This window comes from Lucilia cuprina, chromosome 2 (assembly GCF_022045245.1).
Source record: "Lucilia cuprina isolate Lc7/37 chromosome 2, ASM2204524v1, whole genome shotgun sequence".
Lineage (NCBI taxonomy): Eukaryota > Metazoa > Arthropoda > Insecta > Diptera > Calliphoridae > Lucilia > Lucilia cuprina.
Window position 1 is genome coordinate 19,844,743 of NC_060950.1, and position 23,271 is coordinate 19,868,013.

Consider the following 23,271-nt stretch of genomic DNA (forward strand, 5'->3'; position numbering starts at 1 on the left):
TAGACTATAGACTAGACTATAGACTAGACTATAGACTAGACTAGACTATAGACTAGACTATAGACTAGACTATAGACTATAGACTAGACTATAGACTAGACTATAGACGAAACAAGTTCACATTTTCAATAATTGTTTAAGAATTCTCCAGATATTTTTGAAGCAGATTTTTAATTTTAGTCATTTTTTATTTTAATCTTACAAGATTTCGAATTTTTAGAAATAAGTTAAAATTTTCTAAAGCTTAACTCAACAGTGCTTTAATGAAGTATGTAGGAAACGTCTTTTTAAAATTTTATTACTTAAGAATTTAAGTTTTGTATACAAAATATGACCATATGTCTTCCACTTTTTGATTTTTTAAAAACACTTTTTTCCTACAGTAATTAAAGAAAACTATAGTACTAATTATAATGTAATCATATCAAATTAATTTAAAAAAAACATACGTTTTTTAGAGAAAATTCAAAGCAGAAATTAAATGTGAATGTACTGCTAATTATTATATCGTGTAAATAATTGAATTGATTATTATGGAAAACGTGCAATTAATTTATAGAAATACATTATAAATAATTGAGATAAATGTCAATAGATCAATATAGAGCAACGTACATATGTATATATAGGAAAGAAAATAAATGATATTGCAAATGTTGTTGACACTAAATAAACGTTTTGTCTTAATTGAAATAATTTCATATAGCAATTAAATAATTAACAACTACTTACTAAAATCTGCTGGATTATATGTAAGCGGACAGGTGGGACCAATTTCTTTCAAATAAGGTACTATATTACCAACACTGCCCTGATAGACACATTCACCTTCGGTTAATATATAAACTTTATCAAACATTTCGAATAGTTTAGCTGGTGGGGTATGTATCGAACAGATAATTGTACGTCCTGCATGTGCTAGACGTCTTAGTAATTGTATACACTGAGTACTAGAGAGATCATCTAGGCCTCTAATGAGAAAACAACAAAAAACAATTAATCTCAAGTTTTGTATAATTACTATTTCAACAACTTACGTAGTTGGTTCATCTAAAAATACCACCGGTGGATTATTAACCAATTCCAAAGCTATACACAAACGTTTACGTTCACCGCCCGACAAACGTATGGCCTTGGTATGGGCAGCATTTTGTAATCTTAACATATTAAGTATCTCTTCGATTACTTCTAGTTTTTGTTGTTTGGTCAAATCATTTCCTAGCTTTAAGTTAGCGGCAAATATCATAGCTTCCATGACAGTAAAATGAGGATCTATAACATCATTTTGCATGATATAGCGTGACATTTTACGAAATAATCTTAAATTACGTGGCGTATGATTGACATTTATTTCACCGCTATAGTTGTAGCCTCTGGAAAAGTTCAAATTTCATTTATTAGTGATATGATTGAATTGTGTTTTATTATAATTAACAAAAAAGGAGTAAAACTTACCCAAAGCCTGCTAGAAGATTAAGTAATGTAGTTTTCCCGGCACCCGAAGGCCCCATAATGGCAGTAAGTTCGTGTGATTTAAATTCTCCATGAATATTTTTTAAAATTGTTTTCATACCTGTAAGGTAAAGGAAAGATTGACTTAGATTTGTTTTAACAATAATTTTAAGATTGGAATTTAAAATATTTTTGAAATGTAGTTCAATAAATGTGCTTAAGACTGACAGGTTCATGGGGACTTGAATCAATTATGGACTGGACTCTACAGTACTTGAAGTTGATATATAATAATATTATTCTCTAAAAATTATTTTTTTTATAATTCCATAATTTTACACGGATTTTAAGCAATATTGGGCTGTGGATCTTCTAAAGCTAGGCATACACGAAGCAATTTTTGATACAACGTGGAAAGGTTGTTTATGAAATTGCAAAGTGTGTAGTGTTGCTTTAAGAAGTTGTAAGTTGGTTGTACGAAAGATCATAATAGTTTGATCGTTTTAAGTACAAGTTCTACAAACGGGTCGCAACGTAAAAATGTTTGTCGTATAACATTATTATATTTAAATCTTCAGTTTGTTTTTACTGCACAGCAAGTAATATCGTTTGTGCGTAAAAATAACAATAAAAAAATTTAAATAAATCAAAATTAAATGTGAAATGCATGTTTTTACATTTTAAAATTATTAAATTTATTTTTTATTTTTATAAAAAATAGGAAAAAATTTAAAAATTATTTTTACAAAATAAAGTTGTATTAAAAGATTGTTTTCAAAATTGTATCATTTGTGTGCAATATACGCAACTTGTTTTTAAACAAAGTTGTTTAAAAGGTAGCATCGTGTATTCCTTGCATATAAAAGGATAAGATCATTATGATCCGAATCTCACTAATAGCGATGGTATAACCTTATAACCCATTCGGTTAATAATGGAGTGATTTCCATAAAATTTGATATAAAAATTTTCGCTTCTTTTTATTAAATTAAGCAATATTTGATCATGATTGCTGTATAAATAGCAAATTTTTTTCCTTTCAAACTGTATTTCGAGATGCCACTTGTATAGGGGCTAAAGCATGGAAAGTGCTCCTTCTCCAAACAAACCCTAATAATGGATAATATTTATGCAAAATTTCAGCAGTCTAACTGCTGTCGTGTGGTCCCTAACGTGATTTCAACAGAGGGTCCAACATGGCTAGTTCGTCTTAAAATTAAATAAGAACCCTGAATATATATACTTTTTTGGGTTTATGACCAGTAGTACGATGTGTTTTAAACGGAATGACAAAATGAATAACGCCCTCATTTATTTTAAAGGTGGGTATACGGTCATTTTAGAATGAATCAAACTTACATATTTATAAATTTGATTTGTTCTAATACGGTGATGACATTACAGGCAAGTACCTATCACACTCGCTTACAAATAAGGAGTCAAATAAGTACTTACTACGATTACCTTCAGTTTTTCCACTTCATCCTCTTCTATATCAACCAATTAAATAATACAATAATAATATTTTTGTTAAACAATGCTTTTGTTGGCAACATGTGTTATTTTGTTAAAATAAATGTTTATCATCGCACACACATTTCATGCTAAATTTACTACATTTTGTGTGTCAAAAATTATAAAGTTAGGGTATATAGTATATAGTACAAAGTGCACTTAATTATTTACTCAAGTGTAACGAACTACATACGTATTGCAAACGTATAATATAAATTATATTAACCTACACTAAAACGTGAATATAATGAGGTTTTTGATGATGTTTGTAATTCACATAGAAACAGTTTTATCTAATAAACGGCTAATTAATATTTAAACTAAATAAAAAGGAAAATATAATCGATAGAGTACGACTATATGATACCTTACGTCTAATAATATGACAACTGTTTAAAGAATTACTTCAATGATTTTACAAATCTATATTTGTGAAACTTTAACTAATGGATATATTCTAATATCGTAACTTTTCTTAATATATGTTATCAGGTCTGTCACAGAATTCCAGAATTATAACTTGTTAATAAACCGATAAAAAATTATAAAAATTATAACTTTAAACTATTGTCAATTCTGCAGTGTCATATACTTATATAAAACTTATTTGTGCCAATTTTTGGAGAGATAATAGAATATTGGACGTAATTATGGCATAAAAAGTTCAAATCGGGAGGTACGGTTGTATGGGGGCTATGTGAAATAATGGACCGATTTCAACCATTTTCAATAGGCTTCGTCCCTGTGCCAAAAACATGCTTGGTCCAAATTTCATCAAATTATCTTGAAAATTGCGGCCTGTACCTTGGGCACAGCCAGCCAGCCGGACAGACGGACGGACGGACATGTTTTAATCGACTCAAAAAATGATTCTGAATCGATCAGTATTGGACCAATATTTTTGAATGTTACAAACATCAGCACAAACGTATAATACCCTCCCCACTATAGTGGTGTAGGGTATAATTAGAAAAGTTAATTCCACTTCCCATCGGAATGGAATTCTGTGACAGGATTGTATATTATCCGATCCCTTATAAAATTCTAAGTTAAAGCTACTATAGGACCAAGAAATTAATAAAACTATATTCTGAAAGACCCAATTGAAATTAGAGGTCTAAACTTAAATAACACATGTCAACGATGAAAATACTGTAATTAGTTTTCATTAATTATGTGCTGATCCCGAAGAAAGTCTTATCACTCAGCAATTTTTCAATTTATGAAATGGGGTCTTAGTCCTACTATATCAAATTATATTTACGCTTCAATAATCTGGTGGACATCTTTGGACAAAAGGTGTAATATAAAACTACTACGGTGGGAACCACAAAGATCCTGAACCTGATAAGAGCAAGAAGTGAAATCCCCCAAAATGAGCAAGTCTGAGGTTGTTATGATGTTACATATTCTGAGAGGATACAGAGGACTACGAGTACATCTATACAAAATAGAACGTGCCGATTCAGATGAATGTACTGAGAGAAAAAAAAACGTTTTAAAATTATACTCGTCTGGTACTAAATTTACTTCAAAGTGTTTATAATTTGTCAATAACATCCGTTGTCAAGTATGCATGGATAGTTCTCAAATCAACAAAAAAAAATATTCAAAATACACGACTTTATCAACTTAACAACACTATGTTGTCAAACATAACTTTGCGCTATCGAAATGATAACAATTTGTTGTCGAAGTCACAACGACATAATTCGTAAACGAAATGAGTAAAATGCGTTGTTGCAAAGACAATGAACGACAACATCGTCAAATTTACAACTTTGAGTGTTATTTAGATTTTATACACATCCGTTGTTTAAATGTTAACAAAAGTGTTCACTTTTGACAACGCATTGTATCAGTTTCGTTAATTTTCTAAAGGTATTTTTTCTTTGTGTAGAGTATGTGGAGAGGACAGTATAACTCTGAAACAATTTCTTTGCTGCGGTCAGTCATTCCTTAATGTCAGATCCAAGTATCATGGATGTGATGTTATTTCGGAAATAACTTTCTTCATTAACATTGATTAAAATGTTCTTAGGAATTGCGTCCGGGAAACTGAGTTTGTAAATATTAAAAAATAATATAAAACGCCCGATAGTGGCCTGGGTATATTTCTTCGGAAATTACACCCCCCGCCCCCCTTAAACATAATTTTTATACCCTACACCACTTTAGTGGGGAGGGTATATTGGGTTTGTACTGATGTTTGTAACGCACAATAATATTGGTCCTGTACCCACTTTAAAGTATACCAATCGGCTCAGAATCATTTTCTGAGTCGATTTAGCTATGTCCGTCCGTCTGTCCTTGTAATCAAACTACAGGTTGCTATTTTGAATATAATTCAATGAAATTTGATACATGATATTCTATTGCTCCAAGGACGACCCTATTGAAAAAGGTTAAGATCGGTCCACTATTTCACCTGGCCCCCATACAACTGTACCCCCAAATAGGACTTGTAAACATTGTAATCAAACTACAGGTCGCAATTTTGGAGATAATTCAATGAAATTTAGTAGATGATCTTTAATGGTACCGTCGACGAAGCCTATTGAAAATAGTTAACATCGGTCCATTATTTCACATAGGCCCCATACAGCTGAACTCGCCAAATAGGGCTTTTAAGTTCATAATTACGTTTAATATACTCGTATCTTGACAAAAAGCTGCAAAACCAATTTCTATACTAGCCTTGATGACCCTGATGAACTTTATAATTATAGGGCCTCATTTGACCCTAGCTCCTCTAAAAAGCCCTATCAAAATTTTACATAAATATCCACAGTTTTATTAAACAATAAATGGCTTATGTATATCTAAGGCAAAGTGCAATTCAACTTAAATACTTTATTATGAAAACTAAATAACATTTTATTCGTATAAAGGTGTAGGGTATTGTATGGTCCGCATCGCTCGACTATAACTATTACTTGTTTATAATTATATAAAATTGAACTAAATATCCAATATGCGAGAAAATTTTGGGTGATAGAGAATAACAGATTTCAGATCATTTGAATTTTACAAATATTTATTTCGTTGGCCTGTGCATTTTTTTACTTTTCTATTTTTATTCTATATTTATCTTAAAAAAATATTCAAACTTACCTTTGCTTACATCGTGTACTTTATAAGTTAAATTGTGAAATTCTATATTAACTGGTGGCCAATGTGGTAAATACTTAAAGCCATTATATGAAGAAATCAAATCATCTGATTGTTCTGGCAAATCAACGCTAATGGCATTTATATCACTGCTATAATTCAACGAAGTACCGCTGCGAGATTTATAACTATCGAAAGAATAACTGCAACCAGTGTCCGTGGAATCCATGGTTATTAACGACTGCAATCAGATCAATGTTGAACAACAGCCAGAAAGTAGTTTGTTGCTGGTGAATGTAGACCAAGTAAAAAGCGTGACTGTTACTGCTTTGTTTTGTCTATTACTTTATGTTGTTTTCTTTTTGTTTAATTTATAAATTGTTATTATTTTAATTATAACAAGCTATTGTTATTTATTTATCTATCTATCGAAAACGTTCTATTCTAATTGTTCATTTTAAATTTGTTATGCTTCGGCTTTTCAAGTCATTATAGTTGATTTAAATGCTTTCGAAGGGATATATTATATTAACGTCATGTTTGACGTTTTATTAAACATACTATTTATTAATATATGGATAAATAATAGTTTTTTTATCTGCAATGAATCGGGAAAAAAATAATGTATTATAAGTATTTAATTTAATAGATTTGTGTTAATATTAAGATAACATTTATTGTTATTATAATATTTTAAATATGAAATGTATTGATGTTTTAAGCGTAAAATTGCTAATTATTTTTATTGAAAGTTCCTCCCTATTTTTAAGTAAAGATTTTCTTACTATATTTATATATTTAGTGTAAATTTTTTAAATAAACTTTTTTAATTTATGGTAATTATAATTAAAAAAAGTTTCTTGGAAATAATGATAAATTCTAAAAAAAACTTATAACTACCCAACAAAAACTTTCATTACCGTGTAAGGCATTAAAATGCTAAAATTTACCAACACAATAGCATTTAAAGCCATTATTCTAACGCTGTGATGTCATTGTAGGCAAGTACTTACCACAAACGCTTACAAGTAAGTCGTTATAAATCGTAGTCGTTATAAATCGTGAGAAATTCATACAGCTCTATAGCTTCACAGATAAGAGAACTAATGAAATAGAAAGTATTTATATAACACTTTATAAGTAAGACCATATTAGACTACTTCTTTGTAATGCAGACGATATGTAGTAATTATTGAAAAGTATGTTGTTAGGTATGTAATTACAATTGAAAGTCATTACCTAGTTTTTGCAGGATAATTTTGGTCAGTCATGTCCAAAAAGAGAGGTTTCAGTAATTTCTGTTATTTTCTAATTCTGTGATTATATGTGATTATAGTCATCCATGTCCAAGAAAGCAGGTTCCAGTAATTGGGTTTGATTCCCACTAAAGACACTGGTAAAGAAACACACAGTAGATCTGAAATTGAGTCTTTGATGTGAATTTGGAAGAAGAATCTCTAAACGGCTTCTAAATAATTGTTGAGTGTTTTCTGGCTAAAATATTTGCAATGATGAAATCATCTTTGTACCTTATCTCAATATTTTGGAATAATAATTTGGATGTTAAATTTATGTATTTTTTCAACATTTTATACCTACATATAATACCCTACACCTGTTAACAATTTTCAATAGGATTCCTCTCTGGGACAAAAGAAGATCATATACCAAATGTCAATGAATTATCTTCAAAATTGCGACCTGTAGTTTGATTACAAAGTTTACATGGACGGATGGACAAACCTAGCTAAATCGACTCAGAAAATTAATCTAAGCCGATTGTTATACTTTAAGGTGGTTGTTATTATTGTGCGTTACAAACATCAGAACAAACCCAATATACCCTCCCCACTAAGGTGGTGTAGGTATACAATAACAGTTTGATTCACCATATTGAGGACATGAACGTATCAATATAGCATATTCTATTTGAACTATATACCAAAATTCGTTAATCTAAGAAATTGTAACATCTTCAGTTACTACATTTTGTACAAATAACTTAATTATCAATTCAAATATTTAAAACCAATTCCAATAAAGGTCGCGATTTTATATGTATTAAAATTAGGTCCTTTTAAAAAAATCAACGAAAATAGGAATCAAAAAAGGTGAAATATTGATTAACCCCCGTATTCAAAAAGATATCGCTTATTATAGGTTTATTATGCATATTTTTCATACAGAATTCCTACAATAAACCATCAATAACATTATTAAGCATTTATGAATATGAGAATAAATGTTTAGTTAAAAAATTTTCAACTATTACAATATTAATGAACAATAGAAATCTCTTTTGATTTCAACGAAAACGTGTTCCTTTTATTAATGTATCTGCAGGGTCAAAGTTTATTTTATAAATTGTATTTTTCTATTGTCAAATCACATTAAACGAAAATGATTCATTAAAAGTGTATAGAAAATAATTAATGTCTATTTTATAGTTTGTTGTTTGCAAATTAATAAAAAAATCCATAAATAGGAATTTATTAATAAGTAATTACAATTATTTATAAACAATTAAAAATTGATTATTATAAAATTAAGTTTGTTTTTGTTTATAAATATTTAAACAAAACAATAAAGAAACTGGTTTATTTATTTCTTTCTCTTTACGTAGAAAGAGACATTTTATTTTAAAATAATTTTGTTTTTATTTAAAACTAGATAACTAAAGAAATTAAGAAATTAGATTTTAATTAGAAATTAACACTGTTTCCAATGACCATTTTTTTTTTTGTTTTGAAAGAACTTTCACTCAGTTAAGTGAAAAAATATTTTATTTAAAAAAACTAATAATAAATGTTATGTTTCTGTGTTCAATATTATATACAATTCACAAAATATAATTTGATGAATGAAAAAAGTACCAAAAGTCCCTTTCATTCTCATTCACTAAGCTCCCAACATTTTAAATTTTATTTTCAATATATATGTTCAATATCGTAAAAATATCAAAAAGTACCATCGGAAAAACGAAAAAGTACAAAATTCTCTCTCAATAAATTCTCATTTAATAAGGACCGTGTGCTCCGGTTAACCATAATAAAGAATCTAAAAGGTACCATTTGAGAACTAGAAAAGTACCAAATAGTTCCCACTTACAGAATATTATTCAGTCAAGACCATGTGTGTTAAAATTAATGTTCCTAGGTTGAATATTTTAGAAAATAAAAAAAGTACAATTTATGAGATTAAAAAATTACCTCTTAAAGAATCTTATTCAATGAGGACCGTATATGTTTAATAATCATGTGTTTTGAGTTCATATTAAAGAACATACAGAGAGTGTCGTTTGAAGGACGAAAAAGTACCAAAAGTGGAATAAAGTTTACCTATGTAGAAAGTACTAATAAAAAAAGTACAATTTTTCGCCTTTTCGTTTAGAAATATACTTTTTCGAGAATTAAGTTTACAAAATGTTCCGTAAATCTATATATTACAGATAAAACTCAAACGATTCAAATCTGAATTCATTTGTTCCAGAAAAATTGTGTTTTCAAAAAGGTACCAAACAATTTACTCGAATTTGGTCCTATAAAGGCCTTAGTACTCGAATACTATACCAATAGCTCATTTTGTGTGAGTAAATAAACTACTTTTTGAAATTTTTAAAAAAATTGGTTCAATGAGTTTAAATAAAATTAAATTTCCCGTTTTTTCCCTTGGTACTTTTTCCTCAGTGTAATAGCAAAAATTTTATTACAATAAATATTACAGAGTTAGTCCGCAATTTAATAGGAATAATTTAATAAACCGAAAAGTTTTCTTAATGTGCTAAAAAAGTACCATAGATATAGTTTGCTCCCTTTTACACCCAAAAAGGACTGAATTTTAAAAAAGTACGAAACAGGTGTCTCATAATTTTGAGAGATGTAACCAAAATCCCCTTTGTTGCACATTTTTACCCCTTAAAAGTACGAATTTCAAAAAAAGTAGCAGACACCCATCTGCTAATTTTAAGAGTAGATGCAGGTGCATTTAAAATTTTTCTTGTATCACTAATATTGTTTAAGATAATTAAGAAAACCTGTTTTACCCGTTTTTTCCCCTTTTTACCCGTAAATGTTCAAATTTCCAAAAATCCCTTCTTAGTGGCTCTACATAACCAAAAACACATCTACTGTAGAAATTTCATGATTCTAGGTTGAGCCGTTTGGGCTGTGCGATATTGAATCAGTCAGTCAGTAACGCTACTCTTTTATATATATATATAGATAAGAATAAAAGATATTACGAAAGCTTTCGTTTTTTCATTTTATTCACGACAATTTCGTTAATATTATGAAAATATATGTTATTTTTTTCGTAATGTTAAGCTTGGATTTTGGAGAATATACCTATTTATTTTAATTGAAATAATTAAACGTTGTTTTTTGTCCGAGGATAACACTTCAAATTTCTTTGATACCATAAAGTAAGATTTAATAGAATAATCTATAATTACAATATATAGATCAATGGACCTTTAATTTGTATTCACCTGTTGCCTGAATTATTGTGTTATTATTATTCAATCAAAATGTCAGCCAATGACAGTTAACACTCATTATATTATATTTACATAATTAATTGTTTTTTATATGGCGAACAGTGTAATATTTAAATTTTTTAATGCAAACAACAATAAACAATTATCAGATTTTGACATGTAATGGAGTATTATTATATATAATTTGTTATTTTTTTTTCTAAATAAATGCCAATATTTATATAAATACATCATTCATATATAATTTATTATTTGTTTGTCGTTAAAAGCTTAAATAAGTTATTTTATTAATGGGAACTTCATGATCAGAACGAATTGAGATTTATTGAATTTAAAAAAAGTGTTAAATTAAGAAATTAATTTTAAATTATTTTACATTTGTGGATTTTGATTTAAAGTAAGTTGCGATGCAAACTTAACCCTATTGAACTTCGAAAAATCTTCCCTATTTCTCTACATAGATAACTCGATTCAAACGACTACTCTTCCCTATTAATTTTCTTTCAATTGTAATAAAATCTCAATTTAAAATCAACTAAATATTTATTTAATGATGCTGTTTATTACAAAAATTACTTTTTAAGTTTTTTTAATTATATGTAAAGCCTTCCTTAATAGTAGGACTGCAAATATGATTAATTGTTTTTGTATTTATTTTTAATTATTAAGAGAAAAAAGTGTGAACTTTTGAATAGTATTTTTCCACAGAAACTATTTAATTTTTTAAACAAATGAAAGTACAATATTCAGTTATGCCGAATCTTAAAAACACTTCACTTAATACTCGAATAGTAAAATTACTTTTATAGTCTTAGCAAATGGTCTTATGAAAAACTTAAAGGTCCCTCCACAATAAACCGCTTGAAAATGTTCATTCAATGTTCAGTTCTATAAAAGTACCAAAAAGTTCCATTTTGTAGATTCTCATTCATCCGGATCCCTATATGTTAAATTTCATATTTCTTGGTTCAATAATAGAATAAATTCAAAAAGTACCATTTTTATTACGAAATAGTACCAAAAAGATCTATCTCACAGAATCACATTAGAAGAAAATGTACCAAAAATCTTCCTATAAAAATTCTCATTTAATTAGGACCGTTTTTTATGAGTTTCGGTTTCACATTATAGGAAATTAAAAAAAGTACCATTTGAAAAATGAGAAAAAGTACTAAAAAATTTTATTCAGTTATTTAAAAATCAATATTTTTTAAATTTCAAAAAGTGCTATTTTAGGTATAAAAAAAAAACTATAAAAAAATTTCTCTACGCATGTTTAGTTACATGTGTTTTGGCTTCATATTAAAGAAAATACAAAAAGTACCATTTAATGAACGAAAAAGTATTAAAATTCTTCTCCTCTTATAGATTCTCACGAAATCTTTTTAAAAATATTTCAGAAATTTCAATAAGTACCATGCTTCATAATAAAGAAAATTCAAAAAGTACCATTCGATGAACGAAAAAGTACCTAAAAGACTTCGCCTCTTATAGAATCTCATTCAGTCAGGCTAAATATTAAGTCTAAAAGTTAAATATTAAAAAAATTCAAAAAGTACTATTTGATGAATGTAAAAGTACCAAAAAGTTCCCTCTTATACATTCTTAATCAATCGAATCCTTGTAGTTTTAACCATATTGATAACACGACCGGCAAAATTTGTGAAATAGTCATGTGTTGTGGCTTCATATTTTAGATAATTCAGTTAGGCTAAATATTTTGTTTAAAGGTTCAATATTTAAGAAAACTTAAAAAGTACTATTTGGTACTATTAAGAATATCTTACATATTCTTAATCAATCGAATAGATAACACGGCCGGCAAAATTTTTAAAGAAATCAAAACCAAAGTTATGATTTTCTGAAGGATTGAACTTGAATTGGGCTGAATCTGAATCTGATCTGTTCGTATGTTTCAAACTAAAAGACTGAACCGATTTTCCTGTATTCCTGTATATCTGGAAGATGTTATAGGCGAGGATTCAGGACAAAAAGTAGGCGGACTAGCAGCAGTGGGCTTGACACTTTCAAATATAAATTAAACACAAAAATTCATTTGTATTTGAAAGTGCCAAGCACCAGCTGCTTGCTGCTGAACCGATTTTCTTGTATTCCTGCATATCTGGAAGAGGTTATAGGTGAGGAGTCAGAACAAAAAGAAGGCAGACTAGCAGCAGGGGGCGTGGCACTTTTAAATATAAATTAAATACAAAAAATCATTTATCTCTGAAACTATTACAGTTTGAATCTTAGAAGCACATTCATGTAAACATTATGGCAAATAATTTGGTGGAACACCAAAGAGGGGAATGGTACCTCCCATATATGAATTAAATACAAAATATCTAAGAAACTAGAAGAACTAAATTTTTCAAATGTTGCACAAAAAACCTTATTATTTATCGAAATATTTTGGAGAAAAATGTGTAGAACTTTCATCTGGTGGGAGGAGGCGGGTTTGGAGCCCTCATATGAATTAAATAGAAAAATTTGTATATCTGAAACTATTAGAGCTCGAATTTTAAAATTTTAACATAAAAAACTTTGGCACTGATGTTACATTTAGAAAATAATAGGTGAACTTTTAAGGGGGAGGGTAATTGCTTGGCAGATTAGATTACATTAAAATCTTAAATAACATCCGAAAAATTGACGAACTTGCAGTAATGTGTTTGATATCTCCCAAATGTAACAAATTTTACATGTGGAATACTATAGTAGTTAGAATCATTAAGTGGGTTTTTGTTGTTCGTTGAGCTCCGAGTCGTTCCGGTGCAAAGAACCGATTGTCGTGGGAACGTAGTGGGTTTTTCATTTATATTGCTTTTAGGGTAGCAAAGCACACTGTGTATAGCAAGTTATTTATGAAATGATATATGCCACCTGAAAGTTTAGTTTCATCTGACTATGGTTTAAAAATTCGACGACCTGTATAAACTATGGACCAGCAATCATTAGACTAATTAATTGACATACTAAAGAACAGACTAAATAAAATTCTCCTAGAATATATAATAAAGCTTTTCCAAGCTTTATTATGGCAGACGTGTACACAAATATTGTATTAGGTCAAGTCAAGTTTAAAATTCGTAATAAAGACTTTTCTTATCAGTTTAGTTTTAATAATTTCTTTCTATTATTTTGCAAGTTATCTGTTCAAAAATTGTATTAAATAAAAACATTCATTAATTCAAATTTATACATTGGGCTTTGAAAAGGGAAAACAACAACAATTTTAAATATTTGTAGGGAGTCTTAATGTGTGTAAACTTTGGACCTTTTGCTGTTGTCCATTAATGGAAAAAGTAGAATAATTATAATCGACTAGAAAATAGAATTGTTGACGTTTTATTACATTTTATTTGCTATTAAATTACTTAGGGTATTATTCATAAAATTTTATTAAAGGTTTGTAAAAAAAATTAATAAAATAACTTTTCTATAAATCTCTTTGATAAATGTTTCTTAATATTGTTGTTAAAATGGTTTATAAAACAATTTTTAAATATTAAAACTACGTAGAAAAAAATGAGTAATGACTTGTACTTAAACAACTACTTACTTTACAATTACTTTATAATGACATACTTTTATTTTTATCAAATACGTGAAGCTTTGGCAATTACAATTACTTTTAATTGTAATTGAAGCTTTGCCAATTACAATTACTTTTAATTAAAATTGACGATTTTCCAATTAACAATTAAAAGTAATTGTGATTGCTGCTTAACATTACTGTAATGGTAATTGATCATATAACGAATTACTTTGTGTAATCAATATCTCCTGTACGTGAGAAATACAATATTTATAAGTACTTATTTAAGTAGTTGCTTGGAATCAAGCATGGTAAGTACTTAAAATGCTAATGAATAAGTAGTGGGAAGCGGCTTTTTAACTCATTACTTTTTGCTGGGTATATATGTATATGAATAAGACTTTGTAAGACTTAGATGTTAGAAAAGCTTTTAATTTGATTAATTTTTAATGTGAAACAAAAACAATTTAATAATAAAATATTATTTCACTTGAAATCAACATATGCGAGAAAAAATTATAATTGTATAACTTTCTATAAATGTGCAAAAAATATAATTTAATAAATGTTGTTTTTAAATATTTCATTTACAAATTTTAGTAATTAAGTTATAAAAAAAATTCCAGTGCTTCCTCATTTAATGGTTGGACCCTAGAGACCTTTGCATAATTGCACACAGTTATAAAGTTTTAGTGTCAATAATCTTGTAAAGAAATTTTAAAACTGTTTAAAATTAGTTTGTTTACTTAAATAAATAAATTTACTTTTAAACAACTTACTTTTCAGTAGGCTAACAATAAAGTGAATAATTAAAGTGATGTGTTAGAAATGAATTTAATTAAAGGTAATTATCTTATTTGTGTTTTAAATGGATAATTTATATGTTTATCATATAATAAAAAAGATTCTAATTAATATCTATAAAAGCTGCATATGTTTTTCATACAATTTACAATGACTTGTTGTAAGTTCTTGCAATGATAACACCGTTTAAAATAATGACTTCAAATGATGTTTTAATTAATCTTAAACCTCTGCATTACCATGAAAGTTTTTGCTGGGATATTATCGTGTGAATCTTAGGGTACTTAGATCGGTTTACTTTAAATACATTATATTCCTTAATGAGCTACAGCTTTATAACTACTTTTATTTGTTTATTTTTTAATTTTTTAGCTACCGTTAAATTCACTAAATACTTTTTTACTCAGTACTGCAAGAAAATTATAACAGTTTATGTAGAGCTAAATGATGTTACTATTAATTACAGCATAAAAACTGTGTAAAAAAGTCATTTACACTGGAAAAAAGTCATTAACCTTGTAGTTGTATCACTGACTATTTATATAAAATTCATTGTTGGTAAATAAGGTTATGTTTATTTTGATAATGCTAAACATTTCATACTGATTCCTGAAAAATAGGAGAAATCGTCAATTTAGCAATTAACCTAATAGTTTTTGGGATTCAAGTGGCAAAGAAGCTTTTTTCTTTCGTCTACTCTCAACATTTCATATCGATAGTACCTAGCTAATAAAAAGAGAAGTACTTCCGAAGAATAACATTTATACCTAAAGTAGCAATTAGTGATTTTTTTACCTCCTGTGGAAGTAATGTTCAATGACTTCCGAAGAGGAGATACTTTTTTTCTTACATTTTTGTGAGATATACAATTTTATTTTTAAGCATATGTTTTTAAGTGAATTAGAACTAGAATTGAACTAGAACTGAACTAGAACTGAACTAGAACTAGAACTGAACTAGAACTGAACTAGAACTGAACTAGAACTGAACTAGAACTGAACTAGAACTGAACTAGAACTGAACTAGAACTGAACTAGAACTGAACTAGAACTGAACTAAAACTGAACTAGAACTGAACTAGAACTGAACTAGAACTGAACTAGAACTGAACTAGAACTGAACTACAACTGAAATAGAACTGAACTAGAACTAAACTAGAACTGAACTAGAACTGAACTAGAACTGAACTAGAAATGAAATAGAACTGAAATTTAACTGAACTAGAACTGAACTAGAACTGAACTAGAACTGAACTAGAACTGAACTAGAACTGAACTAGAACTGAACTAGAACTGAACTAGAACTGAACTAGAACTGAACTAGAACTGAACTAGAACTGAACTAGAACTGAACTAGAACTGAACTAGAACTGAACTAGAACTGAACTGAACTAGAACTGTACTAGAACTGAACTAGAACTGAACTAGAACTGAACTAGAACTGAACTAGAACTGAACTAAAACTGAACTAGAACTGAACTAGAACTGAACTAGAACTAAACTAGAACTGAACCAGAATTAAGCACTGGTTCAAACACTAAATTAGTGATCATCGCTAATTTATTATGTATCCACACATTTTGAGATTTAATTTACTAGTATTAGTTTTGTTTAGGGCTTATTCCTTTCGCCCTGCACATAAAATTAATTTCTGAATTATATTACATATTTGATATGAATATCGAAATTATTCTTACCATCTACAGGTAATAATGTTGAACTGGTCTAAGTAAGTAATAGCTCCTTTAATACTTGTAATAGATTACAATAAGATAAATATTTGTTAAAAACTATTTATTTGTACTTCAATTAACGACTATTTCCAATATCAAGCATTTATAAACAAGTTTTATTATTTTGATTAAATTATCCTTATTTTAAAAAAATATTTATATTCACAACTTTTTATTAAGCATTATGTTTTTACGCAGATTTTTCTTGGACCATAAATAGCAATTTTGTGCATTTTTTTGTTTAACAATAAATTTGATTTAGTTTTAAGTAATTGTTTTATTTAATTTAAATGGTGAATTTTTTTTGCAGAACGTAATATGGGGTAATTTTATTTTATTCTTTGTGTGATTTTTTTTTTTTGTATTTTTTCAAAATTAATTTAACTCGATTAAGTAAAGCGCGCTTTTTGTACCCGTATGTTCGTTATCGAGTAATGGAATGAAATTGACTACTAGAGTTTATTGTATTGTGAAAATGAATAATGATGATGTTGTTTGGCGAATATTGTGTTGTTTTGTTGTTGTTATTATTTTATTATAAACTAGTGTTCTGTGCAATCTAAGCTTCAAATTGAGCCTCAATTTGAGTGTCTACATACGATATGAGTGTTAGAATTGAATTATTATCAGAATCAAAATGTTTTTCGCGTGTTTTGGGAAATAATAGAAATTGTGTAGGGCTTTAATTAGGTGAAAGATAAAGTTTTAAAAACTTGTGTACGGAATAAACATGAAATTATGAATAACTTTTAAAACTTTTCTAAAATATGGACAAAAATCTTAAAAGTTCAAAGTTTAACTTAGGCTGCTTAATTGCCGACCTTCCTATTCATATGTAAACCCTTTATTATAACTGATAAGAGTAGCTGTAGTAATTTATACAAGTGATTCATTCCGTAGTTATATTCATAAATGATAAAAATATTCAGGAATATATTAATCGATTGTAAGTGGACATTGTTTAAAGAATAAGGCCAGTAGGAATAAATTATTCGTATGTCTAAAAATATATAAGACACATGGGTGTTGTAGTTCAGTCTTACTCAGATTATTTGGGGATTTTCAATGAAACAAGAAATTAATTATTTCAAACTGTTCCACGCGTGAGCAACTTTTTTCTTGTTCTGGGTTGATTTTGAAACATCTTGCAATTTATTATTAATATTGAACGTTTACTGACCTATCAAGATCTGACAATAATTTGTCTAATTTTACTTAGAAAACGATTTAATACATTTTTATACATCGAAATTTTTGACTGATCATGTGCTTTAGAACTGAACTAGAACTGAACTAGAACTGAACTAGAACTGAATTAGAACTGAACTAGAACTGAACTAGAACTGAACTAGAACTGAACTAGAACTGAACTAGAACTGAACTAGAACTGAACTAGAACTGAACTAGAACTGAACTAGAACTGAACTAAAACTGAACTAAAACTGAACTAGAACTGAACTAGAACTGAACTAGAACTGAACTAGAACTGAACTAGAACTGAACTAAAACTGAACTAGTACTGAACTAGAACCTCATATCTCCTAAACTAGAAAAGATACAAAAATAGTTTAAAGCTTATCGTCGTTCATTTAAAAAATAAGCGGTCAGGTGTGTGGTACCTTTTTCAATTTCGGCCCCTTTAGGGAATAAACGGGTAAAAACTGTATTTTGGTACTTTTTTTGCACCCCATGTACCTTTTAAACCAGTGAACATTCAAACAATATTTTTGACTCCTTCATAACTTGACGAAAAAATAAAAATATAAATGTAGTACTTTTTGGTTATTCGGATGTTTAAGGGGTGATAATTGTACCTATTTTTGGTACTTTTTTCATTAAACATTGATTTTGGTTTATTAACTTATACATATAAATACGTAATAACGGGCTCCCACTACGATGTTGCAACATTTTGGAATAGAATTTTTATTTCGTTAATGGGTAGAAAAAAACTACCAAAAGGGGTAAAAACTGGAAATTTGATTTTATTCAAACACAATGATCCAATTTAGATAAAAAATTTTAGATTTAGAAACACTAAATATGCTAATGAGGTGTTATTTGGAAACCCGGTACCAAGTGACATTTTTTGGTACTATTTCATTCTCCATCTGGTAGTTTTTGAGTTTTCTTTGATATTGAAATCGAAACATGAAATTAATAATAAAGAGACTTTTCGGTACATTTTCGTTCTACACAGGTATTTTCCTGAGTTTTTTTTTAATTAAACCTAGAAGCATGAAATTAAGCATGTAGAGCCCGGAGTAAGTGAGAATCTATAAAAGGGGACTTTTTGGTACTTTTTCGTACTTCGACTGGTACTTTTTGAATTTTCTATAATATTGAACCTAGAAACATGAAATTAAGTATGTAGAGGATGGATTAAGTGAGAACCTATAAAAGGGGACTTTTGGTACTTATTCGTTCTTCAAAAGGTACTTTTTAGATTTTTGTATAATATTGAACCTAGAAACATGAAATTAAGCATGTAGAGCCAGGAGTAAATGAGAATCTATAAAAGGAGACTTTTTGGTACTGTTTCGTTCTACAAAAGGTACTTTTTGAGTTTTCTATAAAATTTAACCTAGAAATATGAAATTAAGCATGTAGAGCCCGGAGTAAATGAGAATATATAAAAGGGGACTTTTCGTTCATCAAAAGGTACTTTTTGAATTTTTTATAATATTTAACCTAGAAACATGAAATAAAGTATGTAGAGCCTGGATTAAGTGAAAACATATAAAAGGGGACTTTTTGAAACCTTTTCGTTTTTCAAAAGGTACTTTTTCGATTTTTGTATAATATTGAACCTAGAAATGTGAAATTAAGCATGTAGAGCCCGGTTTAAGTGAGGACCTATAAAAGGGGACTTTTTGGTACTTTTCCGTTCTTTAAAAGGTACATTTTGAATTTTCTATAATATTGAACCTAGAAACATGAAATTAAGCGTTTAGAGCCTGGATTAAGTGAGAACCTATAAAAGGGCACTTTTTAGTACTATTTCGTTCTTCAAAAGGTACTTTTTGTGTTTTATATAATATTGATCCTAGAAACATGAAATTAAGCATGTGGAGCCCGGAGTTAATTAGAATCTATAAAAGCAATCAGGGACTTGAGTGAATGAAAATTTAAACTGGAATATTTTCTGGTACTTTTTGAATTTTCTATATTTCTATATTAAACTTAGGAACATGAAATTAAATAAAATAGGTCCTTTGGTACTTTTTCGTACTTCATTGGTACTGGTACTTTTAGAGCTTTCTAAAATATTGAATATATAAACATAAAATTAAACACGCAGTATCCCAATTGAACGAAAATTGAAAAAGCATACTCTGGTACTTTTTTGTTCTTTTACTAATACTTTTCGAATTTTCTATAATATTGAACCTAAAAACATTAAATTGGACATGTAGCTTCCTGATTGTATAAAAATCTTTATTCGATTTTTTTGGTTTCTGGTTGAAAATTAAACATGCGTCATCCTGATTTAATGAAAATATATAAAAAGGCACTGTCTGGTACTTTTTCGTTCTTCAACTGTTTTTTCTAATTTTCTGTAATATTGAGACTAGAATCATAAAATCAAACTTAAATAGTTCTGTAATAGGGGAATTTTTGATATTGCAGATATATATACATTTACAACAATGATATTTATTTTATTCCATTACGATGAGGGTACCGAAGCACACTGGGTATAGCTAGTATATTATAAATATGTAATAGAAATAATTATTTTTCTACAAAGTGTACTTATAAACATACAACACACTATTAACTTAACTCAAATAAAAAACACTCAAACACACAATTCAGTTCTCACTCTATAATAAGTTTGAGTGTAACGAAACATGTTTGAGCGGTATTCGTTGCCAGAACACATGCAACATGCATAACTACTCGTAGGGGTCATTGCTTTAATTTAATTATTATTTGTTGTTGTTTTGTTGTTATTTATTTATTTATTTATTTATTTATTTATTTATTTATTTATTTATTTATTTATTTATTTATTTATTTATTTATTTATTTTTCTTGTTGTTGTTTTATTTGTTTCTATATACTCGTACTTACTAGTTGTTAAGTGTCAAAAGTGGGGAAAAAAGTAATTTCTTGTTCAAGTTCATGTGTGCTTTTGTTTCAATATTCGTTGTGGTAAAAATCAATACATATTGCTGTCAATTTTATTATCAATTACTATTTCTAGTTAATTAAATTAAATCTTTTTTTTAAACAATATTATTTATTTTCATTTATTGTCAATCCGTAGTTGTGATAAGAACAAAATGTTTATTCAAATTTTGATTGCAGTTATTTTTTTTTGTTTGTATTTTTAATATTTCAAAAAACTAGAAATACTTGATGTGTAAATGAACTCATTAAGACTTTCAAGTTTTATATTTATTAATTACGCAGAGGCACGTGAAAACATTATTCAAGTTGAATAAACAAATTTTCTATAGATTCGCCATTCATAAACAGAAACGTTTTCTAGTGGCATTCTAACCTAAATTTTTTAAGTTTTCTTTATTTTCCTTTTGTTACACGAGATTTTGTTTTTCTTTTCTTTCTTTTGTATTTTTAAATAACTAAATACAACACGCGGCAACTGTTTATACGTTTCGATCTTCAACTTGTTGCAACTACGACATTCAAATTATAACTGAAAACGAAAAACAAGAATTTCATCCACTGATGGGTGATGTTGCTTGCCCCTCTGTGTACATAATACATATGTTTACGAATAATGAGGAAAAAATAAATAAACGTAGTATGTACTACGAAAACTTGAGCGCCTCGAGTGGAGCGTAACGAGCGGATCGGCAACATTCTGTTGTGGTTTCATATGTACAATTACTGCTAGTTGTCTGCTGTTGCTGCGTATTATTCTTAAAGTCCCAGAAAACAAAGTGTTATTATTCTGTTCCGCATATGAATGAGTAAACATTTATTAGTGAATGCGCGTTTATAGGCAGTGTAAACATAATTTTTTTTATTTACTGATTTATTTATCGGTCACAAAAAAGTTAAGATAAGAACATTGTACTTTTACTTTGTTCGGTATTCATATATTTAGGAGTGTAATATGTATTTTGATCAAAGAAAAATGTATTATATGTAATTGGTATTCCCAAAATGAATACGCAGTAGAGTGCTCAGAGGAAAAGTTTTTTTCAAGAATTTCACAATAAGGGTAAAAAGTATTGTTTTAAAAGGAGCTTCAGTTCCCTATATACATATATACTGAGATAAAGATTTTTAGTAGCTTTAGGTAGGGTAGGTAGGTAGGTAGGTAGGTAGGGTAGGGACCATGCGAAGGGGGACCATAAGCCACTTTTTTTTGAGGCGGCCTCAAATTAAAACCACAATACATATTCTTAATTTTTTTCTTGGTTCGGATACTTAGATATGTTGGCTTTAGTTTTATTCCTTTCAATTTTTCTTAAGTCATCCTCATGTACATATTTTTTTAACTTTTCCGCACTGACCAAAAACGGAGATACCGCCCATCCATGGGGTAAATTCGCCAAGGGGGTGGGGCAGATTTGTCATTAGTAAAATAAAAGAAAAAATTACAAAAATAAAAACTTCTTTTGCTGTTTTATACCTTAATTGATTAAACAAAGTATAATAAATCAGATATTTATTGTTTATTTCACAAAACTTAAAAAAATTAAAACAAATTATTACTGTTTTTTTCTATATTTTAACCAAGTTTTGTTCTACATCACAAGCATTACATATATTTGGCACATGTGCCCCACGGGCTGTTCTGGGGTTTAGTTTCATTTTTTTTGGGCTTCAAATTATATTATCGAAAATTTTATTGTCTTATTGTTCACTATTATTGACATTCTAATACTGACCAATATATTTTTTCTATCACAAAAACTAAAAAAGTACACACAGTGAAATATTTTCACAGCCCTTTGAAAAACAATTAATCATGTCTGCCTCCCATCATATGTAAAGTTAATGTTTCAAATTTTTAGGGATGATAAATAATCGATAAACGAAAACAAAATTTAATAATGCGATAACTCGATTTTCAATTTATTCGCATTGACAGATGCGTATAGACAGGGCGAATGATCCCCCTTCTACCCTACTAACACTGGAACATTGACATGACATCCATAAGGAATGTTAATAGGAAAATTTAAAGTACTAGATTCCAGTAAAAAATCTATAACTTCTTCATTTCTTTAAATAAATAGGTGAAATTTTCCACAAATGTTTCTCATAGGTAAGTTTTGTTTAGTACTGGCTAAGGGCAATATCGTTTGAAGATTTCGTCTAGCCCCTGTACATGTGACCCCTACTTTAAAATTTTATGAGAATTGGTCCATAATTGGCCCTACCTCCCATATTAGGTTCCTTTAAAAAATTACTTTATATGAACATAAATATGTTTATCAAGGTCCTATCCCCTATATAAAAGGATCATTAATTTTATTTAGTTCAGTCCATAATTGACCCTTCCCTCCTACATTTGATTTCACACTATTGATAATATGTCGCCCCGTTATCTATTTTTATGTAGTTGAAATAAATGGAAAATAGACCAAGTCATTAAAAATGCTCTAGTTACTAGAGTTGCAGATGAAATTTATAGTACTT

General features: G+C 28.4%; 1 protein-coding gene across 4 annotated transcripts; it reads right to left on the bottom strand.

Moving 5' to 3' along the window:
• Nucleotides 1-533: 533 nt before the first annotated feature.
• Nucleotides 534-21,606, bottom strand: LOC111675194 (ATP-binding cassette subfamily G member 4). 4 transcript variants are annotated; one of them, XM_046956556.1, is made up of 6 exons: nt 21,158-21,606; nt 20,725-20,872; nt 6,082-6,676; nt 1,456-1,573; nt 1,038-1,373; nt 534-971 (listed from the first exon to the last, which is right to left on the bottom strand). In XM_046956556.1, exons 3-6 carry the CDS (start codon nt 6,305-6,307, stop codon nt 725-727), a joined length of 927 nt encoding a protein of 308 aa, XP_046812512.1. In that variant the 5' UTR covers nt 6,308-6,676; nt 20,725-20,872; nt 21,158-21,606; the 3' UTR covers nt 534-724. The 4 variants fall into 4 exon arrangements, with proteins under 4 accessions (XP_046812512.1, XP_046812513.1, XP_046812511.1 ...); XM_046956557.1 differs by lacking the exon at nt 20,725-20,872; XM_046956555.1 differs by lacking the exons at nt 20,725-20,872; nt 21,158-21,606 and adding an exon at nt 16,612-16,785.
• Between the last annotated feature and the right edge of the window lie 1,665 nt (nt 21,607-23,271).

Excerpts from the sequence above, each read along its gene's own strand:
- LOC111675194 (XM_046956557.1), bottom strand. The coding sequence starts at position 6,307 with ATGGATTCCACGGACACTGGTTGCAGTTATTCTTTCGATAGTTATAAA. Across the intron at positions 1,574-6,081 it reads AGTACACGATGTAAGCAAAG|GTATGAAAACAATTTTAAAA; the intron begins GTAAGTTTGAAT and ends TTTACCTTACAG. Across the intron at positions 972-1,037 it reads TTTTTAGATGAACCAACTAC|AGGCCTAGATGATCTCTCTA; the intron begins GTAAGTTGTTGA and ends TTTTCTCATTAG.